Source organism: Alternaria novae-zelandiae (genome assembly GCF_023758075.1).
Source record: "Alternaria novae-zelandiae strain BMP 2774 chromosome Unknown scaffold_10, whole genome shotgun sequence".
NCBI classification, from domain to species: Eukaryota; Fungi; Ascomycota; class Dothideomycetes; order Pleosporales; family Pleosporaceae; genus Alternaria; species Alternaria novae-zelandiae.
In genome coordinates this window covers 1,284,239-1,311,082 of record NW_026056970.1, presented here as the reverse complement: position 1 = coordinate 1,311,082, position 26,844 = coordinate 1,284,239, and the positions used below count along the sequence as shown (strand labels likewise).

The 26,844-nt window shown below is 54.0% G+C and overlaps 8 protein-coding genes across 8 annotated transcripts; 4 read left to right on the top strand and 4 right to left on the bottom strand.

Moving 5' to 3' along the window:
- Nucleotides 1-935: 935 nt before the first annotated feature.
- On the top strand, nucleotides 936-1,520 carry J4E88_005791 (uncharacterized protein; the record flags this gene model as incomplete). Its single annotated transcript, XM_049399424.1, has 1 exon — nucleotides 936-1,520. The coding sequence occupies one exon, from the start codon at nucleotides 936-938 to the stop codon at nucleotides 1,518-1,520; it is 585 nt and encodes a 194-aa protein (XP_049255215.1).
- A 982-nt stretch (nucleotides 1,521-2,502) lies between these two features.
- Nucleotides 2,503-3,559, top strand: J4E88_005790 (uncharacterized protein; the record flags this gene model as incomplete). Its single annotated transcript, XM_049399423.1, has 4 exons — nucleotides 2,503-2,688; nucleotides 2,778-3,004; nucleotides 3,080-3,359; nucleotides 3,416-3,559. The coding sequence occupies 4 exons, from the start codon at nucleotides 2,503-2,505 to the stop codon at nucleotides 3,557-3,559; spliced, it is 837 nt and encodes a 278-aa protein (XP_049255214.1).
- Nucleotides 3,560-4,105: 546 nt separating this feature from the next.
- Nucleotides 4,106-5,725, bottom strand: J4E88_005789 (uncharacterized protein; the record flags this gene model as incomplete). Its single annotated transcript, XM_049399422.1, has 3 exons — nucleotides 4,106-4,645; nucleotides 4,755-5,392; nucleotides 5,449-5,725. 3 exons carry the CDS (start codon nucleotides 5,723-5,725, stop codon nucleotides 4,106-4,108), a joined length of 1,455 nt encoding a protein of 484 aa, XP_049255213.1.
- A 3,864-nt stretch (nucleotides 5,726-9,589) lies between these two features.
- J4E88_005788 (uncharacterized protein) lies at nucleotides 9,590-10,707 on the bottom strand (the record flags this gene model as incomplete). The annotated part of the gene is made up of 2 exons (XM_049399421.1): nucleotides 9,590-10,230; nucleotides 10,281-10,707. 2 exons carry the CDS (start codon nucleotides 10,705-10,707, stop codon nucleotides 9,590-9,592), a joined length of 1,068 nt encoding a protein of 355 aa, XP_049255212.1.
- A 1,616-nt stretch (nucleotides 10,708-12,323) lies between these two features.
- Nucleotides 12,324-16,750, top strand: J4E88_005787 (uncharacterized protein; the record flags this gene model as incomplete). The annotated part of the gene is made up of 5 exons (XM_049399420.1): nucleotides 12,324-12,412; nucleotides 12,463-13,010; nucleotides 13,062-15,602; nucleotides 15,630-16,464; nucleotides 16,519-16,750. 5 exons carry the CDS (start codon nucleotides 12,324-12,326, stop codon nucleotides 16,748-16,750), a joined length of 4,245 nt encoding a protein of 1,414 aa, XP_049255211.1.
- A 696-nt stretch (nucleotides 16,751-17,446) lies between these two features.
- Nucleotides 17,447-19,483, top strand: J4E88_005786 (uncharacterized protein; the record flags this gene model as incomplete). The annotated part of the gene is made up of 1 exon (XM_049399419.1): nucleotides 17,447-19,483. One exon carries the CDS (start codon nucleotides 17,447-17,449, stop codon nucleotides 19,481-19,483), a length of 2,037 nt encoding a protein of 678 aa, XP_049255210.1.
- Nucleotides 19,484-19,820: 337 nt separating this feature from the next.
- J4E88_005785 (uncharacterized protein) lies at nucleotides 19,821-21,009 on the bottom strand (the record flags this gene model as incomplete). The annotated part of the gene is made up of 3 exons (XM_049399418.1): nucleotides 19,821-20,306; nucleotides 20,361-20,859; nucleotides 20,948-21,009. 3 exons carry the CDS (start codon nucleotides 21,007-21,009, stop codon nucleotides 19,821-19,823), a joined length of 1,047 nt encoding a protein of 348 aa, XP_049255209.1.
- Nucleotides 21,010-21,736: 727 nt separating this feature from the next.
- J4E88_005784 (uncharacterized protein) lies at nucleotides 21,737-24,486 on the bottom strand (the record flags this gene model as incomplete). Its single annotated transcript, XM_049399417.1, has 6 exons — nucleotides 21,737-23,232; nucleotides 23,278-23,880; nucleotides 23,929-24,097; nucleotides 24,147-24,273; nucleotides 24,321-24,404; nucleotides 24,458-24,486. The coding sequence occupies 6 exons, from the start codon at nucleotides 24,484-24,486 to the stop codon at nucleotides 21,737-21,739; spliced, it is 2,508 nt and encodes an 835-aa protein (XP_049255208.1).
- Nucleotides 24,487-26,844: the final 2,358 nt, after the last annotated feature.

Genomic DNA, 26,844 nt, shown 5'->3' with positions numbered 1-26,844 from the left:
TAGATCGACCAATCTGCCCATCGCGTTCCTCCAGACAAGCCTCCGATATGATCGCATCAACAACATAACATGGACAGAGCTAAGACTCGCAAGCCTCATAAGAAGTCGCGAAACGGCTGCTTACCGTGCAAAGGCAGACATGTCAAAGTGCGCCTTCCCATTCGAGTTACGAATTCTACTTGCGACTAACAAACTTCAAAGTGCGATGAACAGAGGCCCAACTGCGCAAACTGCGTGAAGCAAGGCACGGTGTGTGAATACCGACCTTCCACCAACCGCGAGAGTCGTGAGGCGTCCCACGTATCGCCTTTGCCGGCTGGAACACCAGCTTTTACGCCGTCATCCACAGATGGTCATGCCAATGCTCTTGATCAGCAACCATTACCAGAGTTTGGAACTATCGATCTCAATGGCGCATCTAGCCGGCCTGATCTGACACTGAATATACCCCAACTACGGTTGCTCCAGTACGTCCTTTCAATTCGATCTTGACGCTTTGAGAGTGTCTCACTCTACCTCCAAGACCGGTCATAACCTTCGGTCACCAGAACATATTCACTGCTTACGGAAAAGATCAAGAAATTTGAACTGACTCTGTGGGCAGTCACTATACTAATGTCACCGCCAAAACCCTCGCAGCGAATAATACTGATGCTGAGGATGTGTGCTCGACCTTTCTGATACAGACAGCTTTCGATCATCCCTACCTCCTCCAGGCAGCTCTTGCTCTCAGCGCGCTTCATCTGAGCCGAATTTCAGCTCCAGAAGAGGCTTCGCAATACTCGTACCAGGCCGAGAAGTACCATGACGCAGCTCTACTTAGTTTCCAAACATCGGTTCGCGACATCGATCATTCGAACTTCAAAGCGGTCCTTCTGTTTGCCGGAGTCCTATTCCCACACGCATGTGTAGCTTCAGTTGCAGCTCACTCGGATATGGAGCACGCGTTCGACAGCGTGCTTTCCAATCTAGTTTTGACCCGGAGGATACGGCCCATGGTAACTGGCTTCTACACAGAAATGAAGGCGAGCGAGTTGGGCCGCATGATTCCGGACGACGTCAAAGATATTGATTGGATGACGGAAGAACAACCACCCAGTACTGAACTTGTCCAGCTGCGCAAATTCTCGGAGGTCGTCCATCATGTCTATCCTCCCGATATCGTGGATGCATATGGCTTTGCCTGCCATATCCTCGAGCTGGTCTTCCAGGTCGCGGAAAAGTCTGATAAGCCGCCTTCCGACGCGTTGCTGAAGATTTGGATCCACCTCATCTCCAACCGCTATATCGAGCTTCTATCGGAGAAGCAGCCGGGATCTCTAATCATCTTTGCACATTACGCGGTCATGATGCACAGAGCAGCAGCGAGTTACTGGTATCTGGAGGGGCTCGCAGAGCAGATACTCAAGATTGCGGATCACATGGTCCCTAGCGAGTGGAAGCAGTGGCTCCAGTGGCCCAAGGAGCAGATACGAGGTGGCTCTGTTCCGCCGACACCATATTCGGGACATACGACATGAAGCCTTGGAAGTTCTCTTGGCATTCGACATTTTTATCAATGTGCGCCGAGCTGTCTACGCTCCCAACCTTCTGCAAAAGGCGAGCTGTTGCTCCATGGAACAAATTGTCCGACGCAGGCTATGCTGCCTGTTGCGGAGACGCGGAGATCGCGAACATGCCTGATTACCGCCAGCTTGCGCACAACTCTTGCATCGAAACAACATCCCTACGCCAAATCAGTATTGATTATTCCTTCTACCAGACTGCTTTGGGATATGCTTGCGAAGAATGTGTGGCTGGCTTGACGAAGTCTTATGTCGTAAGTGGAATCAGGCTAGGCTCGAGTATCCGCATGTTGACTGATCAGGTAGACTACCATTACAGGACTTGGCTGGTCAGCGTAGAACACGACCATTCGAAGCGATGATAGTTATCAGGGGGAGGCTGTGCGAAACGTGCGAAGCAGCCGACTTATCTACTTGCACGCACCACGTCAAGATTTACGACGTATTCTGGAAGCGACATTGAAGAGTTCCTCCTGCTACCCCGTGTTTGACACCACTACACGCGAGGAACTAATGTAGGATGTTCGAGGAAAGAACAAAAAGAGTGGAGCTCAGTATTCTGGCAGCAATGCGATTGGCGCGTCGTATCTGGACGCGCTAGTCGTATGCACAGACCCTTATCCTTCTCTATCCGGGATATGTACGCATTCCAACAGAAGGCGGGAACGTTGCTCGGGCAATCTATGTACGGGTCCAGGGAATCTAGATACGGGATACGCTAGGTGGGCTGTGCCCCGCGGCTTCTCATTATCACTTCTATACATAAAGACCTTACTATACTCTTCTCCACCAGTCAGCCTCAGTCCACATACCAACAGTTCAACAGTGTACTACCACAGGCCCTTCACAATCTCTCAAATACATTGCCACAACTGTTCAATCTGATTCCGTGGTACCATAAAGGCTCTTGCCTTAAACCCCCTTCCTCCAACCCAAAATGTCGACACCGGGACCAGTAGACGACTCAAACGCGATACCAGAATATGTACTCTGGCCGTACACACCCACGATCGCAGCCGGTGCCATTACCGCCGTGATCATGTTCATACTGTTCTTCATCCACACATACCGCCTCGTCAAGAACAGGACATGGTTCTGCATACCCTTCGTCATCGGCGCTCTAGTATGTATTCAATCCCCCTTCCAACCCTCCAGCTTCTGGTTACAAAAGCTGCTTAACCCAAGAAAACACATTGCTAACACCCACTCCAGTGCGAAGCCATAGGCTACTCCGCCCGCGCTGCAGCCCACAACGACACCGAGAACAAAACCCCCTACATCATCCAATCCACGCTCATCCTCCTCGCACCCATCCTCTTCGCAGCCTCCATCTACATGATCCTCGGTCGTCTCATCCGCCGCACAGACTCTGCTGAGTACTCGTTGATCAGAGTGAACTGGTTGACCAAGCTCTTCGTTGGCGGCGATGTTCTCTGCTTGTACGTTCCCCAAAAACAACACAACACAACACAACTCCCAAGAAAGCCATCCATCATGCTGACATAATATCCTAGTATGATCCAAGGCGGTGGCGCCGGCATGCTCGTATCCGCCTCCGACGCCGCGGGCTTCAAGCGCGGCGAAAACATCATCCTCGGCGGCCTCATACTGCAAATCCTCATCTTCGGCTTCTTCGTCGTGGTCGCTGGTATCTGGCACGTAAGACTTCAAAAGGGACCTACGGCTGCGTCGGCGGATATCCCGTGGACGAAGTTGATCTGGTTTTTGTATGCGGCTAGTGTGTGCATTACTATTCGTAACCTTTGTAGGGTTATTGAGTATGCGATGGGCAAGGTATGTTTTGTCTTTTCTATGGATGTTTGGATTTGTGCTAATTGATATTGATGCAGGATGGTTACTTGCTGTCGCACGAGTGGCCGATTTATGTTTACGACTTCTTGCCTATGATGATTACGCTCATCGTGTGTGTATGGTGGTACGACCCGAACATTAAGCCGGCTCGCAAGGGAGATATCGAGTTCGCTCGTCGATAGATAGGGTTGGAATTTGTTCTTGTTAAGGGCAGCATGTTACAGCGTGAAGTTGGGACGGCATGGTTCTACTGGCTTGTGAAACTGATTACGGGAGTCGCAAGTCTTATTTCATTTTCTTTGTGTAGCGTTCATGTTGAAACTTTGGAATTTCGTAGGAAAGAGCGCTTAGCGATATGGGTTCATGGAATATCCGTTTGGATATAAGTGTAGATACCTAGTATAGCACATACAGACCTTGTTCATCTGACTCTGCAGCGAGTACATCGCTCATATTATCAACTTTGTACCAAGTACGTATCTCTTCAAGATCGTTATCCCACCGTATGCATGGGGAAAATTGAACTGGTCTACGGTCCACACGAAGACGGCAACTCGCAGGTTCGGTGACCCATCGTCAATGTATTCTCTACGGTGTTCACTCATCTCCTCGGACGAGATTCTTCACTTTCGCTTTTATTATTGACACGGATCTACACATGTCCCATGTCTACCTCTGAATCTCCCTCTCTTCGTATTTCCTCTCTAGGCCAACCCTTCCAAAGCAGACTACTCCTGTCTCTCCCTCGCATCATCAATCGCCTTATCCCAATTATAAAACTTCATATAAATACCCTCAGATACCGTAATGCAGGCCGAACCCACCGCACACCCAGTCCAAAGCCCCACCAACTTCATATCCTGCTTGAAACAAAGGAAAAGCGCCAACGGCACCGCAATAACATAGTACACGAAGAGATTGCACCAGCCCCCAATATTCTGTTTTCCCAGTCCACGAAGCAAGGCGTTTACAAGTGCGGTCGTGGAATCCGCGAATTGGAAAGCAGCGAGTAAGGGGAGTACGGTGGCGACTATGCTGACGACTTCAGGGTCGCTGGTGAAGGCTTTGGGGAGGACGTTTCGACAGGCGGTTAGGAAGGCGAAGTCGATGAGGCCGATGGCGAGGAAGGTTAGGATGTACGTTTTTGTGGCGGTGCGGGCGGCGGAGAGGGAGCCGGCGCCGATTAAGTTGCCCAGGCGGGTTGAGACGGCTACGCCGACGGAGAAGGGGACGTGGTAGATGGCTACTGCTAGAGTCATGACGATTGACTGCGCTGCTAAGTGAGCTGTGGAAAGATAACTTGTCGAAAAGGTAAGAATGTCCTACTAGAGGATTAGCGTGTGCTCCATATCTGAAAATGCAGTGCATGAAACTTACAAAAGCTAGCCACTCGGTCTCGACCATGACGATACCTGGGACTGCTAATTTTGCCATCGGCCCCCAATGGGTGAACGCAGCCTTCGTGAAGCCGCCCCAGCATTCCAGCGAAGACGGGTTAACGAAGTACACATATATCCAAAGCAGTAATGGTAGGAGGTTGTTGGAGATGACAGTCGCGAGGGCAGCACCCGTGAGATCCCAGTCCAGAACGAAGACGAAAATATAGTTCAGAGCTATATTGATAGGCGTCGCAATGAGCAAGACAAAGAGCGAAGCGTTGAACAGGCCCTGTGCTTGCGTGAATCGCTTGCCAGCCTCGAAGATGGCATATCCTGGTGCTCCTGCGAGGAGTAACGAGAGGTAGTATCCAGCGAGATGCGCAATCGCCTTCTCGGGGACCAGGGCGGCCAAAATCCAACCTGAACACAGCCAGATAGCTCCGATGGGGATGGTCACAGCTAACATGAAGAGGATCATGCGTTGAAGGTGGAGTCCGACCATGGTCTTCTTCCCGGAACCATAAGCTTGCGCGCAGAGAGTGTCTAGTGATGTGGCCAGTCCTTCGTAGATTGCTAGTCCGGTGATATTGGCTGTCATTGTGGCTAGAGAGACCGCACCAAGCTCATCCGTTCCGACTATGCGGGATAAGAGTCAGCTTGCATCTGATGGGATCTGTGTTTCAAAGACTTACTATGCCCTACGACGAATATCGTCACCAAACTGAATGAGTACTGCAGCAGGTACGTCCCCATCAACGGAACGCTGTACTTCAGCAGCAACTTGGCTTCCTGCCCCGCCGTGGTCCCCAGCTCTTCTGTCGTCCCATCTCCACCCAGCAGACTCTCAATCTCAGAGGGATCCGGAATTGCGCCATATTGATTCTGCTTCGCCGCGTTTTCGTGCGCCCTAAGTAAGCCGACGCGCTCAGCCGTGCTCGTCGAGAACCTGCGCGCCTCGGGAGCGTCCATTGTGTTATAGGTAACGCCGCCGCCAGATGTAAAAGGGAACGGAACAAAACCCAGCGCTAAAGACGAGATGTCATAGTCGTACTCCAAGTGCGTGACCTCGATGTGCTGGACTTTGTCCTGGTGTTTCGCTCTCACAGTCGTCGGCTCGGGCAGCCAAAGTGGGGCTAGGAGCTGGGCCTCTGCCGTCAATGGCGCATCTCGGCGCATGGCGATATCGGGCAGCTTGCAGCGAAGCAGTAAAGCGTCGGACGACTAACGAGGGGCGGGCATAGTCTTGCCTGTGCCGTGTGGAGTTTGAGTGCGACAGGTGCCCGGATGCGGGAATGTTTGTCCAGAGTCTGCAGCTTTTCACGAGGTTTTTGTGGTGCGAGATGGGCACTGTCGTGGGCTCATTTCCCGCGCTGGGCTGGCACCAGGGTCTCCGCTGCTCTCGTTGCCATGTTTACTGCGAGCTGTGCCTGCACCGACCATTCGCAACGGCGGGCCGCGAGACATAGTCTGGTAAGAGCGAGGCGTTGGGGTGCGTGGCGATGATCGTACCATCGTAACGCGCTTCGGAAGGAATCCCATTGGCGCGCACTGGTTCGTCATTCAATCATCTCCGAACCTCCCGGTTCGCGCTACTGTCGAGCACGTATGCTGGATTACCTCACTGAGCATTTCCAGAGATGCGCGAACTGTTAGCTGAGGATGAGGAGGACGATTCGTCTGCGTGTTGTCGTTCGCAGCGGTCGAGACGACGTTTGGAGACTTCCAAGGTTTGGCTGACCTGCGTCTACCTAGGTAGCTGTCCATTATCTAGGAAGAGAACTATCCTCAGTCAGCATATCGTCGACGATTCTTTCCTCGTTAAACGAAATCAACAGCTCCGACTGTTTTCTACGTTACATACATCGTGGCCGTACTATTTTCGTGCAGATGCGTTGTCGAGCATGAGATGGAGCTCGAGATCTCATACTGCGTTGACAAGAACGAAGGAAGAGACTTGATGTACCTGTGCTACAGACAAAGACTGGACGTCAGTGTAACGTCGCCATGGCAGCTAAGACATAGTGAGCCATAGCCAAGTTAGTCTCGACACGGGTGAGCGACCATACCCAGGAAAGCCGTCTTGCACTCTATACCCAACTTGACAAGTATTAAGAAAATTGACGCGACTTCAGGCTGCCATATTCGTACCCGCTGCTTCCATTGTCGTTCTACCACATTCTCCGCATTTTCTCCACTGTGGCGTTGGCGCGTTGTGTGTTCGCAGGTTTCCTGACTGCGGTTCATGTAATCTGATAATCGGATCTGATTAAGATTCTACCGCGAGTTCAATCACTTCCTACATTACTAGGACCATATGTCAGGGATGCCTCTTCCTACCCTTATAAGGAGGTAGATTATCTAATATACCTTTTAGGAGATTCCAAATCTGATACATAAGATTGTAGTGCATATATATGATACGAAGCTAACCCCAGATTTCAGCGAAATTGAAACACAGCAACCACACCTGTATAGCGTAGCGACCACTCACTCCTATATAGCCGCGAGCACGTATATTTGATACGTCTTGAGCGGTTGCTTCCTTGTATGTATGCATATTCTTTTGTAAGAATGCTTCAAGTTTAGCGTGAGCTAGCCCGTCTCACCAACGAAGTACGAAGTGTTCAGCAATGAAAGCTAACACATGACCTCGAGAGACATCGCCCCAGTGTCTTCCATCTACCAATGTACGTCAAGAACATCTACAGAACAGCAAGTCAAACATACCATTTATCAGCCACCGTCTGACATCACATCACATCACCCTTTGAGTCCAACGACATCACCCGGCGACTTTCATGTAACCATCGTGACAACCGTGAAATGTAACGCTATTGCGCTCACATTCTCCCGGTGGGACACACACACACACCACACATCTTACATCACCCAAGCACCCATCACCATCTTTATATCCATCCATCCCGCCCTTATTCCCAGCACCGCTTACCCCATCCTTTTCCGAGCGATCCGAGAATATCCTCGCCACAGCCCTAACCCAACAGAATCCCATCATCGAATTTCGTGTGTAGCCCAAAAACCCGCATGTGCCAAACGCGTAGGTACACCCCCAATATTCACGACTCAGAAAACCTTCCGCAGCACCCACCCCACGACCTCGCGCAAAGCAAGTAACCCGGCGGGGCGCAACCCAAAAAACCACGCCAGGCCAGCCAAGGATTAGGCCATCTGGCACTTGCTCATTCCTACGCTCGGCGGCATTCATGGCGGACAGGATGCAGGGGAGACATTACGTCAGGGACGATTTTCGCCCAGTCCGCCGAGAGGAACAAGCGCGGGGTGGGGTGGCGCGCTCGCAGACGAATCGCTGGCCTAGAAAACGCGAAGCACTTGAGGAGCAGAGGGGAGCGACTAAGCGGTTGTACGTAAGAGGTAAGCCGTCCTTTGTGCTATGTATGCCGTGCCGCTCACGACTCGCATCATCGTGCGATCTGCCCGCCTATTCATTCCGCACTGCGTTCCACTGGTTCCGCACTGTAGGATGGATTGGATGAATGGAGGGAGGAAGGATGCACCTGCTCAATCGGATGAGTGTTCCCTGGCGAATGCGATGAGGGTATATCCCAATCCTTTTCCACCTCAACGGAAGTACCGGCAGCGCAAACTTCTTTCACTGCACTCATGGCGTGACTATCTTTCATGCATCTGCATATCGAAGGTTTCTTCCATGGGAGGTTTTCTACTGGTTCGTTGCTGGAAACAGTTTCCTTGGATCTAGAATAGGTTTAGATGTATCCCGGGGTAATACATTGTACTACAACACATCCAGCATAACGTGCAACATACACCCGCCTAGGTAGGCAAGCTGCAAATCCATCTATCAATAAACGCCCGCCCCCCCACGAACCTACGAAAACAACGAGGAACGGGCAAAGTGGGCCGAGCGCGCGTCTGCATCGTGCATCGGGCGTAGGCGGCGCAAAAAGGTAAAAGGAAAAAGCGGTTGACAGGACCCTGTTACTGTACATGCCAATACTTCCGGAGTCCCGTACCGTACAAACCTTCACGCGCGCGTTGAGCTGCAATGCATAAGTGTAAATGTGGAGTTGAGCACTTAGACCACCGCCGCACCGCGTGGGAGGAGACGAGACAAAAGGGAAAAAAGGAATATTGACGTTGATCAGAGCTGATCGGAGCCGTGCACGCGCGACGACGACCTGTGCAATTAGAGCGGTAAAGGAGAAGAACAACGCGACGACGCAATGCGACGCGTGTTCTGGGCGAGGATAAGACGTCGTGTTTGATGACCATTGGGGAGTGGGTGATTCTTTCTTTTCGTGGCTGGGATGCGCAGAGTGAGGCTCAGCGAGTGACGGTGCAGGCAATGCAGGTTGTGATGATCGCTGGCTGCTGGGGTGCACGTGGATGGCTGTGGCCGGCTCCGAAGACCGCACGTCGCTCACTGTTGAATGATTGAGCGCGTGCTGCCGACGCATAACGATCTTCAAGTCAGACATTGTTGAATCGCATGTGTATTGTGAACTCGTGAATTATTATTACGGAGTAATAGGAGTACACCTGTGATCGCACAGACACGAGACAGAGCTCAAACGTGACAAGACTGAAGATGTAAAGAATTTGAAGAATTTCATTATGTGATGACGTGAAAGTGAAACCGTTGACGATGTCAGATGTAGTCTATGAGACATTCCAGCCCAGAACGTGAAGGAAAAAGCCAAGCCTGGCTTGTAAACATGGAACCGATCAGAGGGTTCTTACATGGAGTAACGCCGAAAAATGCAATGGACAATATGTACAGACCGAATGCATCGAATATCGACAATGTGAAGTGAACGCTAATGCAGAGAGAAATCAATCAGGCCTGGCGAGGATCGCGGCAATGGCGTCACAAGGGGCGCAGGGCTGGGGTTTGCGTTGCGGAGCTTCGGCAACTTGGGGCGGACATACGCACTCGTCCTCAGCGGAGCTGGAGTCGGAGACGGAGATCTGACGTGCTTGCGTCAGGCCCGGGGCGTTCATTGGGACGAAGAAAGATTCGCGGCGATCGTACTGCGGGGTGCAAGAGCCGTCTTCATTTTCTAGGAAAACCGATGCCCGTCTCGAGAAATGGCCTCTGGACGGTGCGTCGTCGCACGAGGGGTATGCAGTGCCCCAGAAGGGCAGCTTTGGAGGCGTGCCTTGACCGTTGTATGGTACGTAGATGGATCCACCACGCGGCCTCAGGAAAGGGCTTGGGTCGTCAAAGTCCTCGAATGGACTCTCGCTGGCACTCTTGTCCGACTCCTCTTTTGTAGCCTCGAGGTGCGACCTTTGCAGTGCGATCTCGAGTTCTTCGGGCGAGAAAGGTTGCGAGGGGTTGCGAGTGCGGTCTGAGCCAGTAGCGGGTCTCGAAGGCTGTTGGAGCTGTTGGACGGAGCTGGAGCGGCGAGCGCCTTGTGATTGTTTCCGGCGGGCGTCGCGAGGGTCTTCGGTTGGATTACGGGAGAGGCCCACTAGGCAAGTCAGTAACGCAACGGCTATATGCAGACATAGTCAAACACACCATTGAGCACATCTCCTTCGTCATCGGACGCCTCCTTGATGTTTGCCGGCCTGTCGTCACCGGCGATGCTCGCTCCGATGCCGCTGTCTACCCACTCTTCAGCATCGTAGTCGGAAGAGCAACTTCCTCTCCGACTTCGGTGCATACTACGGCTGCGGCTTCTTCTCCTAAAGCTGCTCCTGCGGCTCGGTAGCCTGCTACCCATGGGTGAGTACAGTGAGGCGTTGCTGTGGCGGCGCCATGCAGTCGAAAAGCTGAAAGCCTCGAGCTTTTTCTTGTGTTCGGGGTCGACGGCGCGACGGTACTTGAGGGGAGGCATCTTCTCGCCAGGCTTGTAGAAATCCGACTCGGGCTCCTCTGGTTTTGCATTCTTGTGTGAGCCCGCAGTGAGGACGCGCTTTAAGCGAGTGCGGAGATGGCCAGGCATTGTGGGCGAAGAATAACAGAGCGGATGGGTAGTGGCCGGTACGGAGGTGCGAGGGTGATTAAGTGGTAGAGGTGATTAAAGTGGTAGAGTGTGGGTGTTGTGTGAATGCTGGGAGTGCAAAAGCGTTGTTGAAGAACAAGCGCAGAGGCACTCGGAAGGATGGTCCGGTATGATGTCGGCAGCAGGGTGAGGCTGATTAGGGAGTGGGTCGGAGCACAGACGCTGGTGCTATCCTGGCCCTGGTCGGGTGCTGGGCAAAAGATGGAGTATCCGAAACTGCGGTGGGACGCTCCAGAGGTCGGGCGCTGAGCACTGGGGAAGAGGGAGGGTTGGATGATATGGCGACAGCTGCAGCGGATGAAACGCGCTGCAAGGCTAGAAGAAAACGCGGAGAAGCGCCCTGCACTCAATACGGCGCTGTTGGGCGTAGGCTTGGGGGTGACGGAGGCTCGCTACGACGCTGAGCCGAGTCGCGAAGGGGGGGTCAACTGCTCCCACTGCGCGACACTATTGCTGCATGCATCCATGCCTGGCGGTAGAAGTTTTCTAGAATGGAAGCAGGCGCGAAAAGCGCAACAGACGGCGGCGTGAAGCGACTGGGCTGCGGTCGGCCGAGCACCAGCTAGCGACAGCCCAGTGCAGCAAAAGGTGGGCCAGACTGCGCGTGGGTGAGCGCTAGGCTGATGGAGGGTGAACTGCCGTTGGGAGTCGCATCCATGGCTTGCCACTATCGTTAATTCGCGCACCCAGGCCTCATTGAAGGCTCATTCGCTGACTGTCGGATAGTGGCACGCAGGTGCGGAAGGTGGTTGGTATTGGGATGGTGCGTTGAGGTGCACGCCGAGCCTCAGAGCAGCGTATTCGAGGCTGTTCGGATACGCCTGGACTCATGCAAACTTCTAAGTTCTGTCAAGATCTGACGTCCCACCACTGACCAGGCCCCTTCAGATTCAGTTGCCGCGTGCCTGCATTCGGCCTACCTCAATACGTCTTGGTCAGGTGCTCGGAAATTGCGCAACTGTGTGGGGTAGATTCGTGTGGGACGCATCGGTGAAGTCATCTCTATATTTGTATGCCACACCGCAACGCGAGATTGTCGAATATGAGGATGTGATACGCCCACACATTCACTCTACCATCTATCGAGCAGCACTGCCTTCAAGGTTACTCATCACCTGGGCATCCAAGTCACGATGTTTGCCGAGGATCCGCCGACGGCCCTCCGACGTCGAATCGAGTGATCGTATACCAGGATGACGCTGCCCCGCATGTCAAACAACTTGCTTTGGCTCCGTGTGCACCTTCACCTGCACCAGCGACAGCTCGAACCGCTGCAATGGGCATGAGGCGCGTCTGTTTGTGGCTGGAACGCGGTAGCTAGCCATGCCATTGGAAGGTGGGGGTCTAGCTCCTGCCGCCAACCCCTCTGCATGACCTCATCGGCGTCGAGCTAGGTAGCTACAACAAACGCCAGCACGCCGTGCACCTCACGAGCTGTGCCCTGCTTTCTGCTACTCTAGTCCCGCGCTTGAGCTGATCCTTGACTACAACTAGAGCCTTCCAAGCTCATCCTTCCGCTGCATTGCATCCTAGCTACCTAGGCAAACAGCAACACCATGGAGAAGATCAAGAGCGTCCTTCACGGACACAAGAAGGATGACACGGTTGCCCACGATGCGCCTACATCCTCTTCCACTGCTGAGGGGTATGTGCTTACATCGCCTTGATTGCAGCCCGAACTAATATCAATCCCAGCCAGGAACACCCAATCTACGACAGCCAAACATCCGAGCGCAAGGCACGGAATGACACTCCGGGAGAGCCAATGTACAACATAAAGACAACCAGTGGCGCTCCATACACAGACTTGGCTCACGGAAGCGGCTCAGCAGGCCTTCACGGAAGTGGTGCACATGGAACACCCACACATGTTGGTACCGATGGCCCTATTGGGACGACGGCAGCTGCGACCGGAGCTCATGACCCAATCCGGACGCAAGATTACTCCAACACCTCGCAGCCTCTCCAAAGCGGAACCGCGACTGCTGGAGGAGCTCAGCGTCCCGATGCCTACCCCCATGGCCACACTGCAGACCCAAGCGTCGCGAGCATCAAGAGCGGCGTTATTGGATTTGGTCCGGGAGCCAACCAGGGACATGCTGCCATGTCGACACACAACCCCACTCAGGAGTATCTGGGTCAAGACCAAGTAGTCGGAGGTGGAGATCATGAAACTGCCGGAATGACCAGGGGAGCAGGAATGACCGAAGGAACAGGCGTTAACCCAGGCCAGACATATCCTCGTACGTAGATCTAATCTACTATCTAATGCGCAAGATCTGACCAGAATGCAGAATCCAGTGCCATCGGTGGTGATTCAATAGGCGCACATTCTGCCTACGCGAGAGAAGCCCAACCATATGAGAACACTCTGCGACAGGAGAGCTACACCGCCGATACTGATCGATCCTTCCCTCTCGCGGGCGGTGTCATCTCAAAACCTCATCAAGATCCCACATCCACCCAATACCCGACTGAGCACACCTCCCCTCTCCAAAACAAAGGCATCAGCGAACTCGACTCCGGCACAACAGAGAGGGGAGTCGGTGTTCATGACAGCCCCTCTCAAGATAGTTACGGGAGGGAAGGGCTGGCTGGAGCAGCCGCCGCCGCTACTGCCATTGGCGCTTCTCAGGCACACTCACAGCCAGAGAGGCAGCCAGAGGCACAGGGTGCTCGGAATCGAGGCCTCCATACTCGCCAGCTTTCATATAGACATGTTGCACCGGGTGACACCACGGGAACTCCTCAAACAGGCGATGTTTCGAGCCAGCCGACGTCTAGTCACCATCCCGAAGCTTTGGCAGCTGCCGCTGCGGCGGCCACCACTGCAGCCGCCTCGAATTCTTCCGCTCTTCCTGCATCTACTCACGGGAATGAGCACAGAACCCGGGATGTCAACGCGGCAGAAGCTCTTCAGCCTATCGCTGGAGCTCCGATGACTGGAATGTCGAGCACTGGTGAGCGCCCAGTAAACCCCCGACTTGAGTCACATAGGCACATTCCTGGCGAATACATTGCTACACCTAGCGACGAGAAGACATTCCTCAATTACGCCCCCGTTATTCAATCCTCATCCACAGACACAAGCGCACCGATTGCGGCCGCGGAGCCTACGTCTACATTGGACCCATCTCACGTTCAGCATTCGAGTATTGACCCCACATCTACAAACGAACCTCATGAGCTGAGACACACTGGAACACTTGGAGAGCCTCAGCCAAAGTCCGCAGATGACCACCACTACGCTCGCGATGCTGCCATTGCTGGAGGACTTGGTGCTGGCGCAGCGGGCTTAGGTGCGCATGCAGCTTCGAAGAATCACGACACCAAGGACGTTGCTGGTAGCCAGCCGTTGTACGAAGAATCTAGCCCGTACAGTAGCAAGATGCTCGACCCTCGTGTTCTAGGCGCTTCTAAGCCAGAGGAGCAGAGATTCGATGAGCAGAGGTTCGATCCATCGGCCAAAACTGAGACGGCTCCTACCAGTGGTTCAGCTATTTCTGGCCCTCCTGTCTCTCACAACCCGTCCGAAACCGCAGAATCACAGCATAATTACGGCCGTGATGCTGCAGTGCTGGGTACAGGTGCTGTAGGAGCCGCTGGAATGCACCACATCCTTCACCAAAACGATACTCCTAGCACTACTACCTCTGCGATTCCCGAGAATTCATCTTACACTTCTGCCACGGGATCGAATGTTGCTGCCCCTCAGCCAACCTCAAACTTCTCTAAGCCGCTCACCACTGCGAGTACCTCTGCCTCTCAACCTGTTGCGAACGATCACTTCTACGGTGCCACAGGAGCCCCTGCACCAATTTCAGATACGAGTGCACAACAACCATCAAGTGGTCTAGGTCAGACATCCACCGCCAGCGCAGTTCCTGAAAGACATCCTGAGCATCACTACGGTCGCGATGCTGGCCTCGCCGGAGCTGGCGCTGCTGCTGCTGGTGGTCTCTATGCTGCAAACCGGGACGACACCGATAGCGGACCAGCTTCAAGCACTATCGGACCTCACTCCAGCAACGCTGCCAACATCGTGGACCCTAGGGTTCAGCCAGAGCCAAGCAAACAGATACACCACAACGTCGGACCGACAGCTGAGGACCCTGCTTCGCGCACCATCGGTCCCCACAGCAGCAACATTGCCAATATCGTCGACCCAAGAGTTAAGCCTGATCCATCCAAGCAAAAGGAGCACACCACGGTTGGACCACACCAGTCAGACACATTGAATCGCCTGGACCCCAAGGTTGACGAGAAGGCTGGCCAGCCGAGTGAGCATCACTACGGTCGGGATGCTGCTTTGGTTGGAGGTGCAGGCGCCGCCGGTTACGGTGCATACCAAGCCGGCAATGCGTACGGCGATCACAAGACGACACAGCCTGAAGCATATGAAGCTGGCACTGCTGGCACTGCGTATGGTAACCAGAGCATGACACAGCGAGCACAAGACGCTATCAATGCGTACGGCGACCACAAGATGACTCAGCCTGCCGCATCCATGCCAGACCAGAGATACGATCCCACGGCTGCCGGTGCACGAGCGACCAACCCAGTTTCTCCAACAAGTCAATACAACTACAACGATCCCACTACCCAAAGCAATGTCAACCGCACTGATCCCAACGACCACATCAACAGGAATGTCGCACTTGGAGGAGCAGGTCTTGCAGCTGCCGGATTGGGAGCAGGTGCTTACGCTGGATCCAAACATGACGACAACACTACTCAGCTTCCACTTCGACAAAAGCAAGACATTGCGTCTTCCGGTCAGACTGCGTACCCAACGCAAGGAATGGCACAGTCTTCCTACCCTGTGCACGAGACTAGTACGACTACATCATACCCCACCTCAGGTACCATCGCGCCTTCCGGTCAAACCGCGTACCCAACGCAGGGTATGGCACAGTCTTCCTATCCCATGCACGAGACCAGCACGGGCGCATCGTACCCAACCTCAGGCACCATCGCACCACACAACACGCATACCCAGGAGATGTCATCTCAACCCTGGGGACCTGGGGCCGTTCCGGTGAATGACAGTCACGATAAGCGCAACGCGGCTCTTATGGGTGGCGCCGCAGGTGCGGCGGGCCTGGGTGGTGCAGCTTACATCAACTCTCAGAACCAGGACGAACGCGAGGCGGAAGAGCGTCTGAAGAAGATTGCCCAAGATCGCGAGAAGGAGCAGCATAGACTCGACAAGGAACAGCACAAGCATGACAAAGAAGTGCACAAGCATGACAAGGCCGTTGCAGCACACGAGAAAGACGAGCATCGTTTGGCCAAGGAACACGAGAAGGAGCAAGCGCGTCTGGTCAAGGAGCAACATCACCGTGAGAAGGAGCTTGAGAAGGAGAACGAAGGCGAGGAGAAGAAGAAGCACGGTCTTCTTGGATTCTTGCACCGTGACAAGTCTAAGAAAGAAAAGTCGACTGCCAGTCCTGAATCTTCACCGCGCCAGTCTCGCGATTACAGTCCGAGACACTCCAGAGACTATGGCGATGATCATCCCGATTCACCACGCTGGAAGGGCAAGCACCTGCTTCACAAGGACCCACCGAAAGGTCACCCTGCCCGTGAAGCTATGGAGCACCAGCAGATGACCGACTCAACTGGTTCGGTAGGAAAGAGGGAGCACATGGGTGTTGATGGTCCGATTGGTAACCCAACCATGATCTCGGGCGATCGGTAAGCTCATTCTTTTCATTCCAACAACTTTGATCAATTCTAACATACACACAGCGAAACTCAGCATGGCGTCTACGGTGCGCATCCGATCTCGGATTTAGACCGCGACAACACGGTCACTGAGCCACACACTGGTCTGCCCATGAACACCGGGCGCTTCGGCACCGGTGCTGGTGGAACAGACGGTAACCCCGCGATTCATGGTGTCCACGAACATTCTGGTCCGGCATCGGGTCAGAGCACTACGGATTGGGAGGCCATCAGGAAGGGCAACACACCATACTGATTTCTTGATGGAATGATGGATTATGATGATCAACGTATACGAATAATGATTTCACGGGATTCACGTATAACTGCAATGGCTAACTGAATATGATCTAATTGAATGTTCTTATCTTAGCGTTCTAGCTGAGCAATACTTGAAGTTGAGCACATTAGCGCAAGGTCGTGAATCGCAGAACCCAGCTTTTACCCCAGACGCCGTGAGCCTGGTCTACTACCTTGATCTTCACCCCACGAACACGAACAACAACCGCGGCACCGGCTGAATACTGCATAACAATTTCTACACAACCAGCTTTAAATCTTGTGTAACGTTGCGACGGAGAAATTCTCTCCGTGATGATCTCACAGATCGCGGGGAAGAAGTGGGGCTCCTCATATCGAACCTGGCTCGGAAAGGCGCCGTCACCGTCGTCGGTTGATTCGCGATGCCAGATACGAATGCTCCATGCTTTTTACAGAAATACTCCGCGGTGCGAGGGCGACTAACGGCACGGGCTAGCAGTATGCACGGCGCACGTCACGAATGTAAATCTGGAGAAGAACGAAGGTGACGAGGATCCTCGCATTCGGATCATTGGATGCGCGGTAAACTTAATCGTAAAGAGGAGGACAGACTATGTAAAGGAAGGGGATCGCTACGGGCGAAAGGTATGGTATTGTTTGAGATTGTTACTACAGATTCCATCTGCCCATCATGAAGCTCTATAGCTCACTTGCTTTCATCCCTCTGTTCCAGCTGGGCTACGCACTCCTCGATGTCGACGCTATAGTAGACAAGCACTACGGCAACGACGCAGCATGGTACCGCGACCGCATTCCTCTTTTCGAGTCGAGCGATCAGGACATTACTGATGTGTACTACTACCGATGGTCCATCTTCCGCGCCCACCAACGCGATCTCGGTGCCTACGGCTACATTTCCACTGAATTCCTCGACGACGTCGGCTGGCAGACTAAACCCTTCGCAAGTCTAAACGATGCAACAGGCTTCCATCTCCTGGAAGGGCGATGGTGTCGCGACCGCCGCTTCAAAGAAGACTACGCGACCTTCATGTACAGCGCCGACAGCAACAGTCGCCAGTTCTCCGAGAGCATGGCCGCAGCAGTCTGGGCAGGCTACCTCGTCGACGGCGTAAAGGAAGACGCTATCAAGCGCCTCTCCGATATGACGCGCGTATACGACGCCTGGGACGATTCCTTCGACACGTCAAAGGGGCTCTACTACGTCGAACCCATCCGCGACGCAACCGAATACACAATCTCGTCCATCGACTCGTCGGGCGGCTACGACGGTTTCTTCGGCGGCGACTCCTTCCGGCCCAGTATCAACAGTTATCAATATGCCAACGCGCTCGCTATCGCCAACATGGCGTCCCTAGCCGGGTCTATGAACAGCACCGTTGATACATACACCACCCGCGCCGAAGCACTAAAACAGCGCGTCCAGGAAGCTCTCTGGAACACAACCTTCTCCCACTTCATCGACCGCTACCAAGTCAACAACGAAAACGTAACCTACTGGGACCCGATCCGCGGCCGCGAACTCGTCGGCATGGTCCCCTGGACCCACGACTTGCCCGACGATAACGCAGACTACGCGCAAGCCTGGGCTCACATCCTCGACAGCTCTAAACTACGGGGAGAAGCCGGTTTGCGGACTGTAGAACCCAGTTACGAGTACTACATGCGACAGTACCGGTACGAAGGCCCCAACCCAGAATGCCAATGGAACGGCCCAGTGTGGCCATTCCAAATGACGCAAGTCCTCTCCGGCCTCGCCAACTTCCTCGACCACTACGAAAAGGGCAAGGAGACTGGTATTATCAATTCGGACGACTACACAAACCTCCTCCGCCAATACGCACAGCTCCACCGGAACCCCTCTACGAACATCTTAGATCTAGAAGAAGACTACTACCCCGACACCGGCCTGCCCATCGTAGGACTCAAGCGCTCGCACCACTACTTCCACTCCGGTTTTAACGACCTCGTCCTCTCCGGTCTCGTGGGCATACGACCTCGCTCCGACGACGTACTAGAAGTAGCCCCCTTGGCATCAGCCGCCCAATTAACCTATTTCCGCGCCGAACGCATCATGTACCACGGCCGCGAAATCGCCGTGCAATGGGATAAAGACGGTAGTCATTACGGCGGCAACAGCACGGGTCTAACCGTCGAAGTCGACGGGGAGGTCGTTGCGTCAAGTCCCAGTCTCAGCCGTGTTACCGTTGAGTTGGGGAGGAAAGCTCCGCCTGCCATTACCAGGAAAATCGCTCAGTCTATCCAACTCAACTCTACAACACCCTATCCCCGCGCTTCAGCCTCCGTCGGTAACTCCAGCCAAGCATCCACATACCCCGCGATCGACGGCCGGATCTGGTTCTACACCGAGCCAGACGCGAAGAACGGGTGGGATTCCCCCCTTGGCAACGGCTCTTCCATCTGGTTCCAGATCGACTTCGGCAAGTCCGTTACTACGAGTAGTGCTGAGCTGGCGTTCTTTGCGAACGAGGAACAAGGGTTTGCGGAGCCGGCGGGCTATAGCATTCAGGTGCCTGCTGGTGGAAACGGTACGGAGTGGACGGATGCAGAGGATGCGGTGTATGGGGATGTTGTTGCGAATGGGATTACGGAGGCGGAGTGGAAGGAGGTTGAGGGACAGAGGGTTAGGGTTGTTTTCACGCCCAAGATGGGGATGAAGGTTAGGATTGCGGAGTTCAAGGTATACTAGTCGTAGGCTTTACTACTTGGACGACGCGAGGACCAGTAGCATCTCGTAAGAGGGTAGAGTAGGATCAATGAAATACCTGTGGTCTTGACTTGTTCATTTGTTCATTCATTTAGCAGCATCAAAGCTGAGGGTATCTATCTCCAGCTGTTGAAAGGCCAGATTCTACTTTTTTGTCTTACGCCAGAAACATCTTCCCATGCCTCGACGAAGCCTATACCTAGCTGCGCACATCGATGTGCAGTCGCTAGGTACGGCAAGCACGAACCTGCTCGCGATGGCATGCCCTCGTAGATTGTTGAAATACACGAGCTTCAGCGCTCACTCAGTGTGAAGACGCTTAGCTGCTGTAAGTTTGCTTGGGCTGGGGGTATGACGGGCCCAGCTCCTGGATGCTGAGCTTGGCAAGCCATTGACCCATGTCGATGGCCTTGTCGAGCGGCTTGCCCTGGACGATACCAGCGACGAAACCACCGGCGAACGCGTCACCGGCACCGTTGGTGTCGTTGATCTGCTCCTCCTTGATGGCGTGTACGGAGAACTCCTTGACGTCAGCGTCACCGCCCTCCTTTGCGGTCACGGCAATGGTTGGGTCGGTGCCTTGGGTGAAGACGACAGTCCTGGGTCGCTTGCTGTTCTGCTTGGGTGTGTTGGCAAGCTTCTTAGCAATCTCCTTGACGTCCTTGGTCTCCCAGCCCTGTGCCTCGGCGAATGCGGCGGCCTCGGTCTCGTTGCCGATGACGATGTCGACGTAGGGGAGGACCTCGTCGAGAGGGTCCTTGAAGAATTGCGAGATGAAGGGCGCGGAAAGGTTGAGGATGAATTGCTGGAAAGTTGTTAGCGCACTGCCGTTTTCTCAACACATCCAAGATCTTCATACCTTGTCCTTAGCGGCAGCCTCCTCAGCCAGGGCCTTGACAGCTGGTACGCAGACGGTCAAGTGGAAGCCACCAACGTAGTAGACTTTGGCGTTCTCGACCTGCTTCCAGATTCGCTCCTCCTTCAAGTGGTCGATCTTGTAGTTGTTGGCAGCGGCGAGGTCGGTGCACATGGAGCGGTTGTGGCCGGTGATGACAACACCGCAGCGACCAGTGGGAGTCTTCTCATCGTACAGGTACTCGGTCTTGACACCGGCGTCGGCTGAGATCTTCTCGAGAGTCTCGCCGTACTTGTCCTTGCCGATGCAACCAACGTATACGACCGACTTGGGCTCGAGGATGTAAGCCGCACCACGGGCAGTGTTCTGGGCGGCGCCACCAGCGATCAGGACGGCGTTGTAGTTCTGGAGCAGGTCCTCGTACAGGCCCATGTGCTTCTCGGGGTCGGCGAGGATCGCATCGTTGGCCTTCAAGCCATACTTGTCGAGGAGAGCCTGGTCACTGCTAGCTGTTAGCACAAGCTCACTGTGGTGCTCCTCCGCACTTGCTGCAAAGCATTGCGATTCTAGCTGGAGGAAGATGGACTCACCCGACACCCTGGATGTCCAGAAGCGGGTTCTCAAGGCAGAATAGTTCGTAGTTTCCAGGCATTGTGTTTGTTGTGTGTGTAATAAAAGACGTTGGTGTCGTAATGGAGTGAAAGTGCTGAATGTGGGGCAGTGTTTCGGACAGCGAGGGGCAGCAAGCTCCGCGCTAACAATTGCACCGACACGTAAAGTCCCGAATCGAGCAAGGTAAGTGCAGCCGGGTGGAGCATCTTGTCGCGCATACGACGAAAGGCATCCTGTAGAAACATGGCTTAACATCACAGCAAATATGAGGCCTGTGGTGATACGCATAACTCCTTGTTAAATCTATAAAGTGAAGTAGAGCTTCCAGACCAGGCATGGACCGTTGAGACTCGACTCATCTCCGATCCAGAAGCTCAAGGCCTTGGATCATCTGGAAGACAAATCATTTCTCAAGCCAGACCACAGCTGGCTGGCCCGCAACATCAACCCAAGCAATAGTGCAATAATTTCAGTCTGTAAAGCAAATCGCCCCATCTAACTGCCTTCCCTTGATCTTCGATGGTGCTCTGGACAACTCATGGCATGCAAACGAAGCATGATGGGAGCACACATACCGCATGCGGAAGAGCACCCACGCTCACTTGGTTGGAGAGTTGGCTCGTAACTCATCCATTGGAGCTCTTCAACTCCGACACGACAGTCTTTAGTATCCAGGTTGGTAGTCTGGCGCACCGTATGTCTAGCGACGGTAACGACTGATGATAAGACAGCATTAAGCAGCCTGCTACGGCTGCGCTGGCATTGGATCAGCCGCCTTGGCCGTTGGGAGGAGTGCGCCCCCAGGAGCTTTCGGCATTGCCCCGGTAGGAACTGAACAGAAGCGGGCTCGCCATGTTTGCTCCATTCGCATATCCATACTGGTGATTGTTGTTCAAGTCGCTGCCATATGGCGATCCCCAGTTCGAGGGGCTACTGACGTGATTTCCCCATGCAGCGCCACTGCCGATACCACTGGGAGCTCTAGTAGCAGTAGGAGTGCCAGTCTCTACGCTCAGAAGCGAGTTTGCTGAGTCCCCTCGCACATGACCAGACATCCGTGGTTTCTCATTCATGGAAGGTCGGCGAAGATCATTGCCAAGGCCGTTGGTGTTGAGCATAGAAGGAGATGCTGGACCGGGCGTGCGGTTCCAGATGGAGTTGGAGTTCCACTGACCATCTGGCACAGAAGGTAGGTTCGGTGGCTGACGGATGGAAGACGTAGAACCCGACCTACCCATCGGCGTGGAGAGCATTGCAGGCATGGGAGCAGGAGACAAGGGCTTGTAGTTCCTAACCGAGTTGACCAAGTCGTTGATCGACAATGCTCCTGGCACAAACGTATTGTCGTTGACAACGGCTGTGTCGTCGAATGTCTGCTCCGGTGGCGTAGGTGGGATATTCTCGTCTTCTTCAACTAAAGGGTCCAGTCCAGTCTCGTCGCCTACTAAGTCGTCCACCATGTTGCGCATCGCATTGTCCTTAGCAAGCGTAGTGGATGCAGATTCTGAAGCTGCCGCAACTGAGTGTGACTTCTGGTCGTCTGGAATAGGCGCCTCTGTGTGTTTGAACAGATGTATATCGGTGGCCTGGACTGAAAGAACAGGAGATCCATCAGGCCGGGTCGTTGGGCTCGCCAGAAGCTCCGATGGTAATCCTTCTTCTCGGTAGATGAATCGTGGGCCCGCCAAGTCCAGTGGTGCATCGTCAATCTGCGTGAGGAGCAGACCATCGATCAGCAAATCCTTCACTCGCATGAGCATCTCGACGTTGGGGTGGTTGCGCTCCAGCTCAGTCCACTTCTGCTTCATTACATCCCCCTTATACCAGAGCTTCATGGTATCCGGGGAAATGAGCGGCTCAAACCCAATCGTATCCGTATCCTCCTCCAACATGTAGTCTTCTTGGGGAAGTTGGTCGACGGGAAAGCTCGAGGCCAAAAGAGACAAGGTAGCAGCGTAGGCTTTCCAGAGCTCCTGAACGTCGACAGGATTCAAGGTATCGGCGATATTGGCGTTGAGTACCTTCCAGTAGCGCGTGAACCAGGTGCTGTATAGACGAAGTCCTGGGAGGATGCGGCGTGCCACAGCTGTAATCTTGTCGGATAGATGGGCCGCGCGGTCGCCGTTCTGGTGCTTCACATCGTTGCCTTCGGAAAGGCGGTCCAGCTCCGGCTGCAGGACTTGTAATAGGATGAAGAATGTCTTAACGTTCAGACGAAGGTAGTAGAAGTAGGTGCGCATAATGTTCGGGGGTGGGTTTTCGCCTGTCATGGTTAGCCAAGTTAGCGGGTGAAGGATGGACAACTTACTCTGCAACTGCACCGTCGCAAAGTATTCGGCTGACATGTTAATGAGGATGATCTTAGTCAAGATGGAGTCCAAGGGGCGCTCTTTGAGCTCGATAGCCAAGTGGCTGAGCACCTCGCCTTCCAACTCATCATGCGCCGCGAATTCCTCGCCCTTGTAGAGCTTGCTGTGCAGTCTGATGAACCAAGCAATCAAAGCCCGACCGGTGTTACCGTCGGCTGACTTGTGGTTGTTGATGAGCTGCCCATTGTCCCATGCAGTTATAACGCGCTTGAACTCGGTCGCGAGGTTGGCCTTGGCCGACGGGTACGGCTCTTTGCTTGCTAGCGAGCGGTAGAGGTGGTATACGCAGCGGAAGTGATCGCCGTCCTCGCGGGCGATTACTGCGAGTTGATTCGGCGCATGTCCGGAATCTGGGTATATCTCTGCGGCCAGGTCGTAGTAGCCTTTGGCTGGTCCCCAATTGCGGTCCTTGTTCTTCTCAACGAGTTCGGTTTCGCGGTAGCGGGAAAGGTCGCCAAGTTGGATGAGCGTCTGGTGGCAAGAGATGAGGACCTGCGTTTTCAGGTTCGCGGCGATGCGCTGGCGCGGGGAGGACTTGGAGGCTGCTCTCTTATCAGCAAAGTCGCGTGGCGCACACCGGGCGTGCTTACTATCATCCTTCCATTTCTGGGCGATTTTGCGCAGCTCTGGGATGCCGTCGAACTGAGTGTCGAGGTTCAGTATGTATTGGCGGTAGAAGCGCTGGCTGGCCTTGATAAACTGCAGATAGGTCTTTTGGAACTTGCGGATCTCGACGACATGGTCCTTGGATCGCTTGAGCTGCCAGGTGTTAGCGATGCCTCTCGTGCTTTCTCGCGTGGTGACGCACCAGCTTATGTTCCTGCCTGAATTTGGTGTTGACCTTCAGATGCGCATTCCACAGCGTCGTCTGGAGTTCGCGGGCGGATGCGTATTCGAAGTTGGAGAAGATAAGGGCCTCGCAGGCGGCGCGGTACCTGTCGGACATTAGTTGTCGCCGGTATGAAGTGGCAACGATGCCTACTCTTGCAGCACCGCAGCTAACTCGGCGCACGAAGAGCCGCCATCAGCGCGCTTATACAGGTCCTTCTCGATCGCCTTCGCCCGTCTATACTTTTATTAGCACCCGGCCGACATTGCCAGAATGACGCAATGACGCACCTGTCGAGTTGTTCGGTGTTGGCAGCCATGCCTTCTATGTGCAGGAGCCGGCGACGTTCATATGTGACCCCACGGTCGGCGGGCAGGTCAGACGAAGGCACGGAGCAGGCGGCGGACGTTGTGGCTGGCGTGCTCCATTTATGGTGAGGGGGTATGCCCTGCGTAAAGGACAGAAGCGAGCGGGAGGGTCTCGGAGGCAAACAGCGCCCAAGACGCGGAGCTATGGCGTCAGAGTCGGAGGCGATGGCCGTGGTGAGAGGTGTGAGAAAGTGAGGTTGGTGGATGAGTCGCGAGAACTAGCGGGCGCAGCAGTCTCGGAGCTAAGGTACCACGTCCCGGCCTGGCTGGCTACCAACCCTCTCTCTTTCACCGCACAGCCAACACCCAAGTGAAACAGCCCTGCGAGACGGCACTCTCCCCGGTAAAAGGTACTGCCCCTTTCATCTACGCCTCGTCACAGTCACAATCAGCCCCAATCAACATACAATGGGGATCAAGCGCTCACACCGCGATTCCTCGTCATCAGACAGCACACCCTACTCGCGTGAGACATCGGTCGACGTCAAGATTGTCCACTTAGATACCGAATCTGCCGTCTCTGACGAACCCATCATCATGAAGTGCTCACTGCCTCCGCACGAACCGCTTGCGTTCAATTCCATTGAAGACCACGATGTGCACTACCAGCAAGTTCACATGAACCGATGCAGCGAATGCCACAAGAACTTTCCGGATCAGCACTTTCTACATCTGCATATTGCCGAATATCACGATCCTATCAATGCTGCCAAGCGAGATCAAGGAGAGAAAACGGTAGGTCATTTCCTTACGTTGTTTGTCACGTGTTTGCTCCTTCCCTTTCCGGATCTCACGAGTGGTTCCTTCCTCTTGACAGGTACTGCCATTCATTCGGAGTAATACTGGTGAGGTATGCGGAGTACTAGCGTCTTCACATGGACACTGTAGCTGATGGCTCGCAGTATGCATGTCTTCTACCTGACTGCGATCGCCTGTGCAGCACGCCCCAGAAGCGCCGCCTCCACTGCATTGATAAGCACCAGTTCCCTCGCGAATACGACTTCATCGTTGTGAAAGACGGTATCGATCGCCGAAGCAGCATGCTAATACCCTCTCACCGACGAAGAAGCTCGACAATGAGTTCGGCGAATGGCGCTGCTGGCTCTCCAAGGAGGCGGAGAGGTGAGTCCAGCGCAAGTACTGGTGACACTTTGGAGATGGATCACGAAGAAGCTCAGGAAGAAGGAGAAACGCGTCGCTACCCCACCAGACTTCACGGGCGTGGTGGATTCGGAGGCCGCGGACTCGCACGAGAAGATGCAGCAGGTATCACTGCCCCAAAGACAGCCACTACTGATCAGCCGACCGATTTCATGGACAGTCTGGCTTCTAGCATGTCTGCACTGAAGTTTGTTCCTCACAGTGTCCGGGTAGCACGTACAAAGGGTAGAGGAGGAGGTGCCTGAAGATACAGCCTTCAAACGAGAGAGAAGAGTTCGGCTGATACTTTTATCTTTCTTCTACATTTCTGTGATCGTTCTTTCTGTTGCATGTCTTGTCAAGTCATGTTGCCTTGCGTTCCTTCCACAGATATCGGTTGCCACGTGGTAGTGGTTGCAACAACATTCCACTTGACGCCATCCTCATCACAACACCATTGGTCTTCCTCGGCGATTCTTTATTGCTATCGATCGCGATAGCAAGGTATGTATGCGGCTTTAACAGAATCAAACTACAAGCTAACATCGCCGCTGGCCGGGTCTCCTTCTTCCGTAATGCACCTGTCAACACAGCAATGGTGTACATTGTCTGGTTGCACTACGCATTGCGAACCCTCCTACTCTTTTTCGATCGTCTGAAGTCACTCGGGCTGGTAATAGTGGAGCTTGCAGCCGTCTGTTGCCATGTTTTCCTGATACGCGTGATCCTCACCCGACCACAACAACCGCCCCACCACCGCTTGCGCGCAGTCGCTATATGCGTCCGAACTCTGTCCAGACTCATAGCCATTATGAAGCCGTCGACTGTCGCTCGCTATGCGATCGCAAACGAATACCTGCGCCGAAGAAAACAGCCATCTTGTGACGCTGCCAATCGCACTCACCTGGAGCACCAAGGCGAACTCGTAAGCATCGGCATTGGACAAACGCCAGACAAGCAAACAACGGACGCACAAGCTCAGCCAGCGTCGAATCATGTGCAATCCCTCGTCGCATCGACTGCGAACGAGAGATGCGACACAGTCGCAGTCGGTGTCAGGACCATCGCTTTGAATAAGATTAGTACAGCACCTAGTAAGTCCCAGTCGGATGCAGAGTAGATACAAGGTCTATTATACAAAAGCTTACACAGAATTTCGATAGGACATC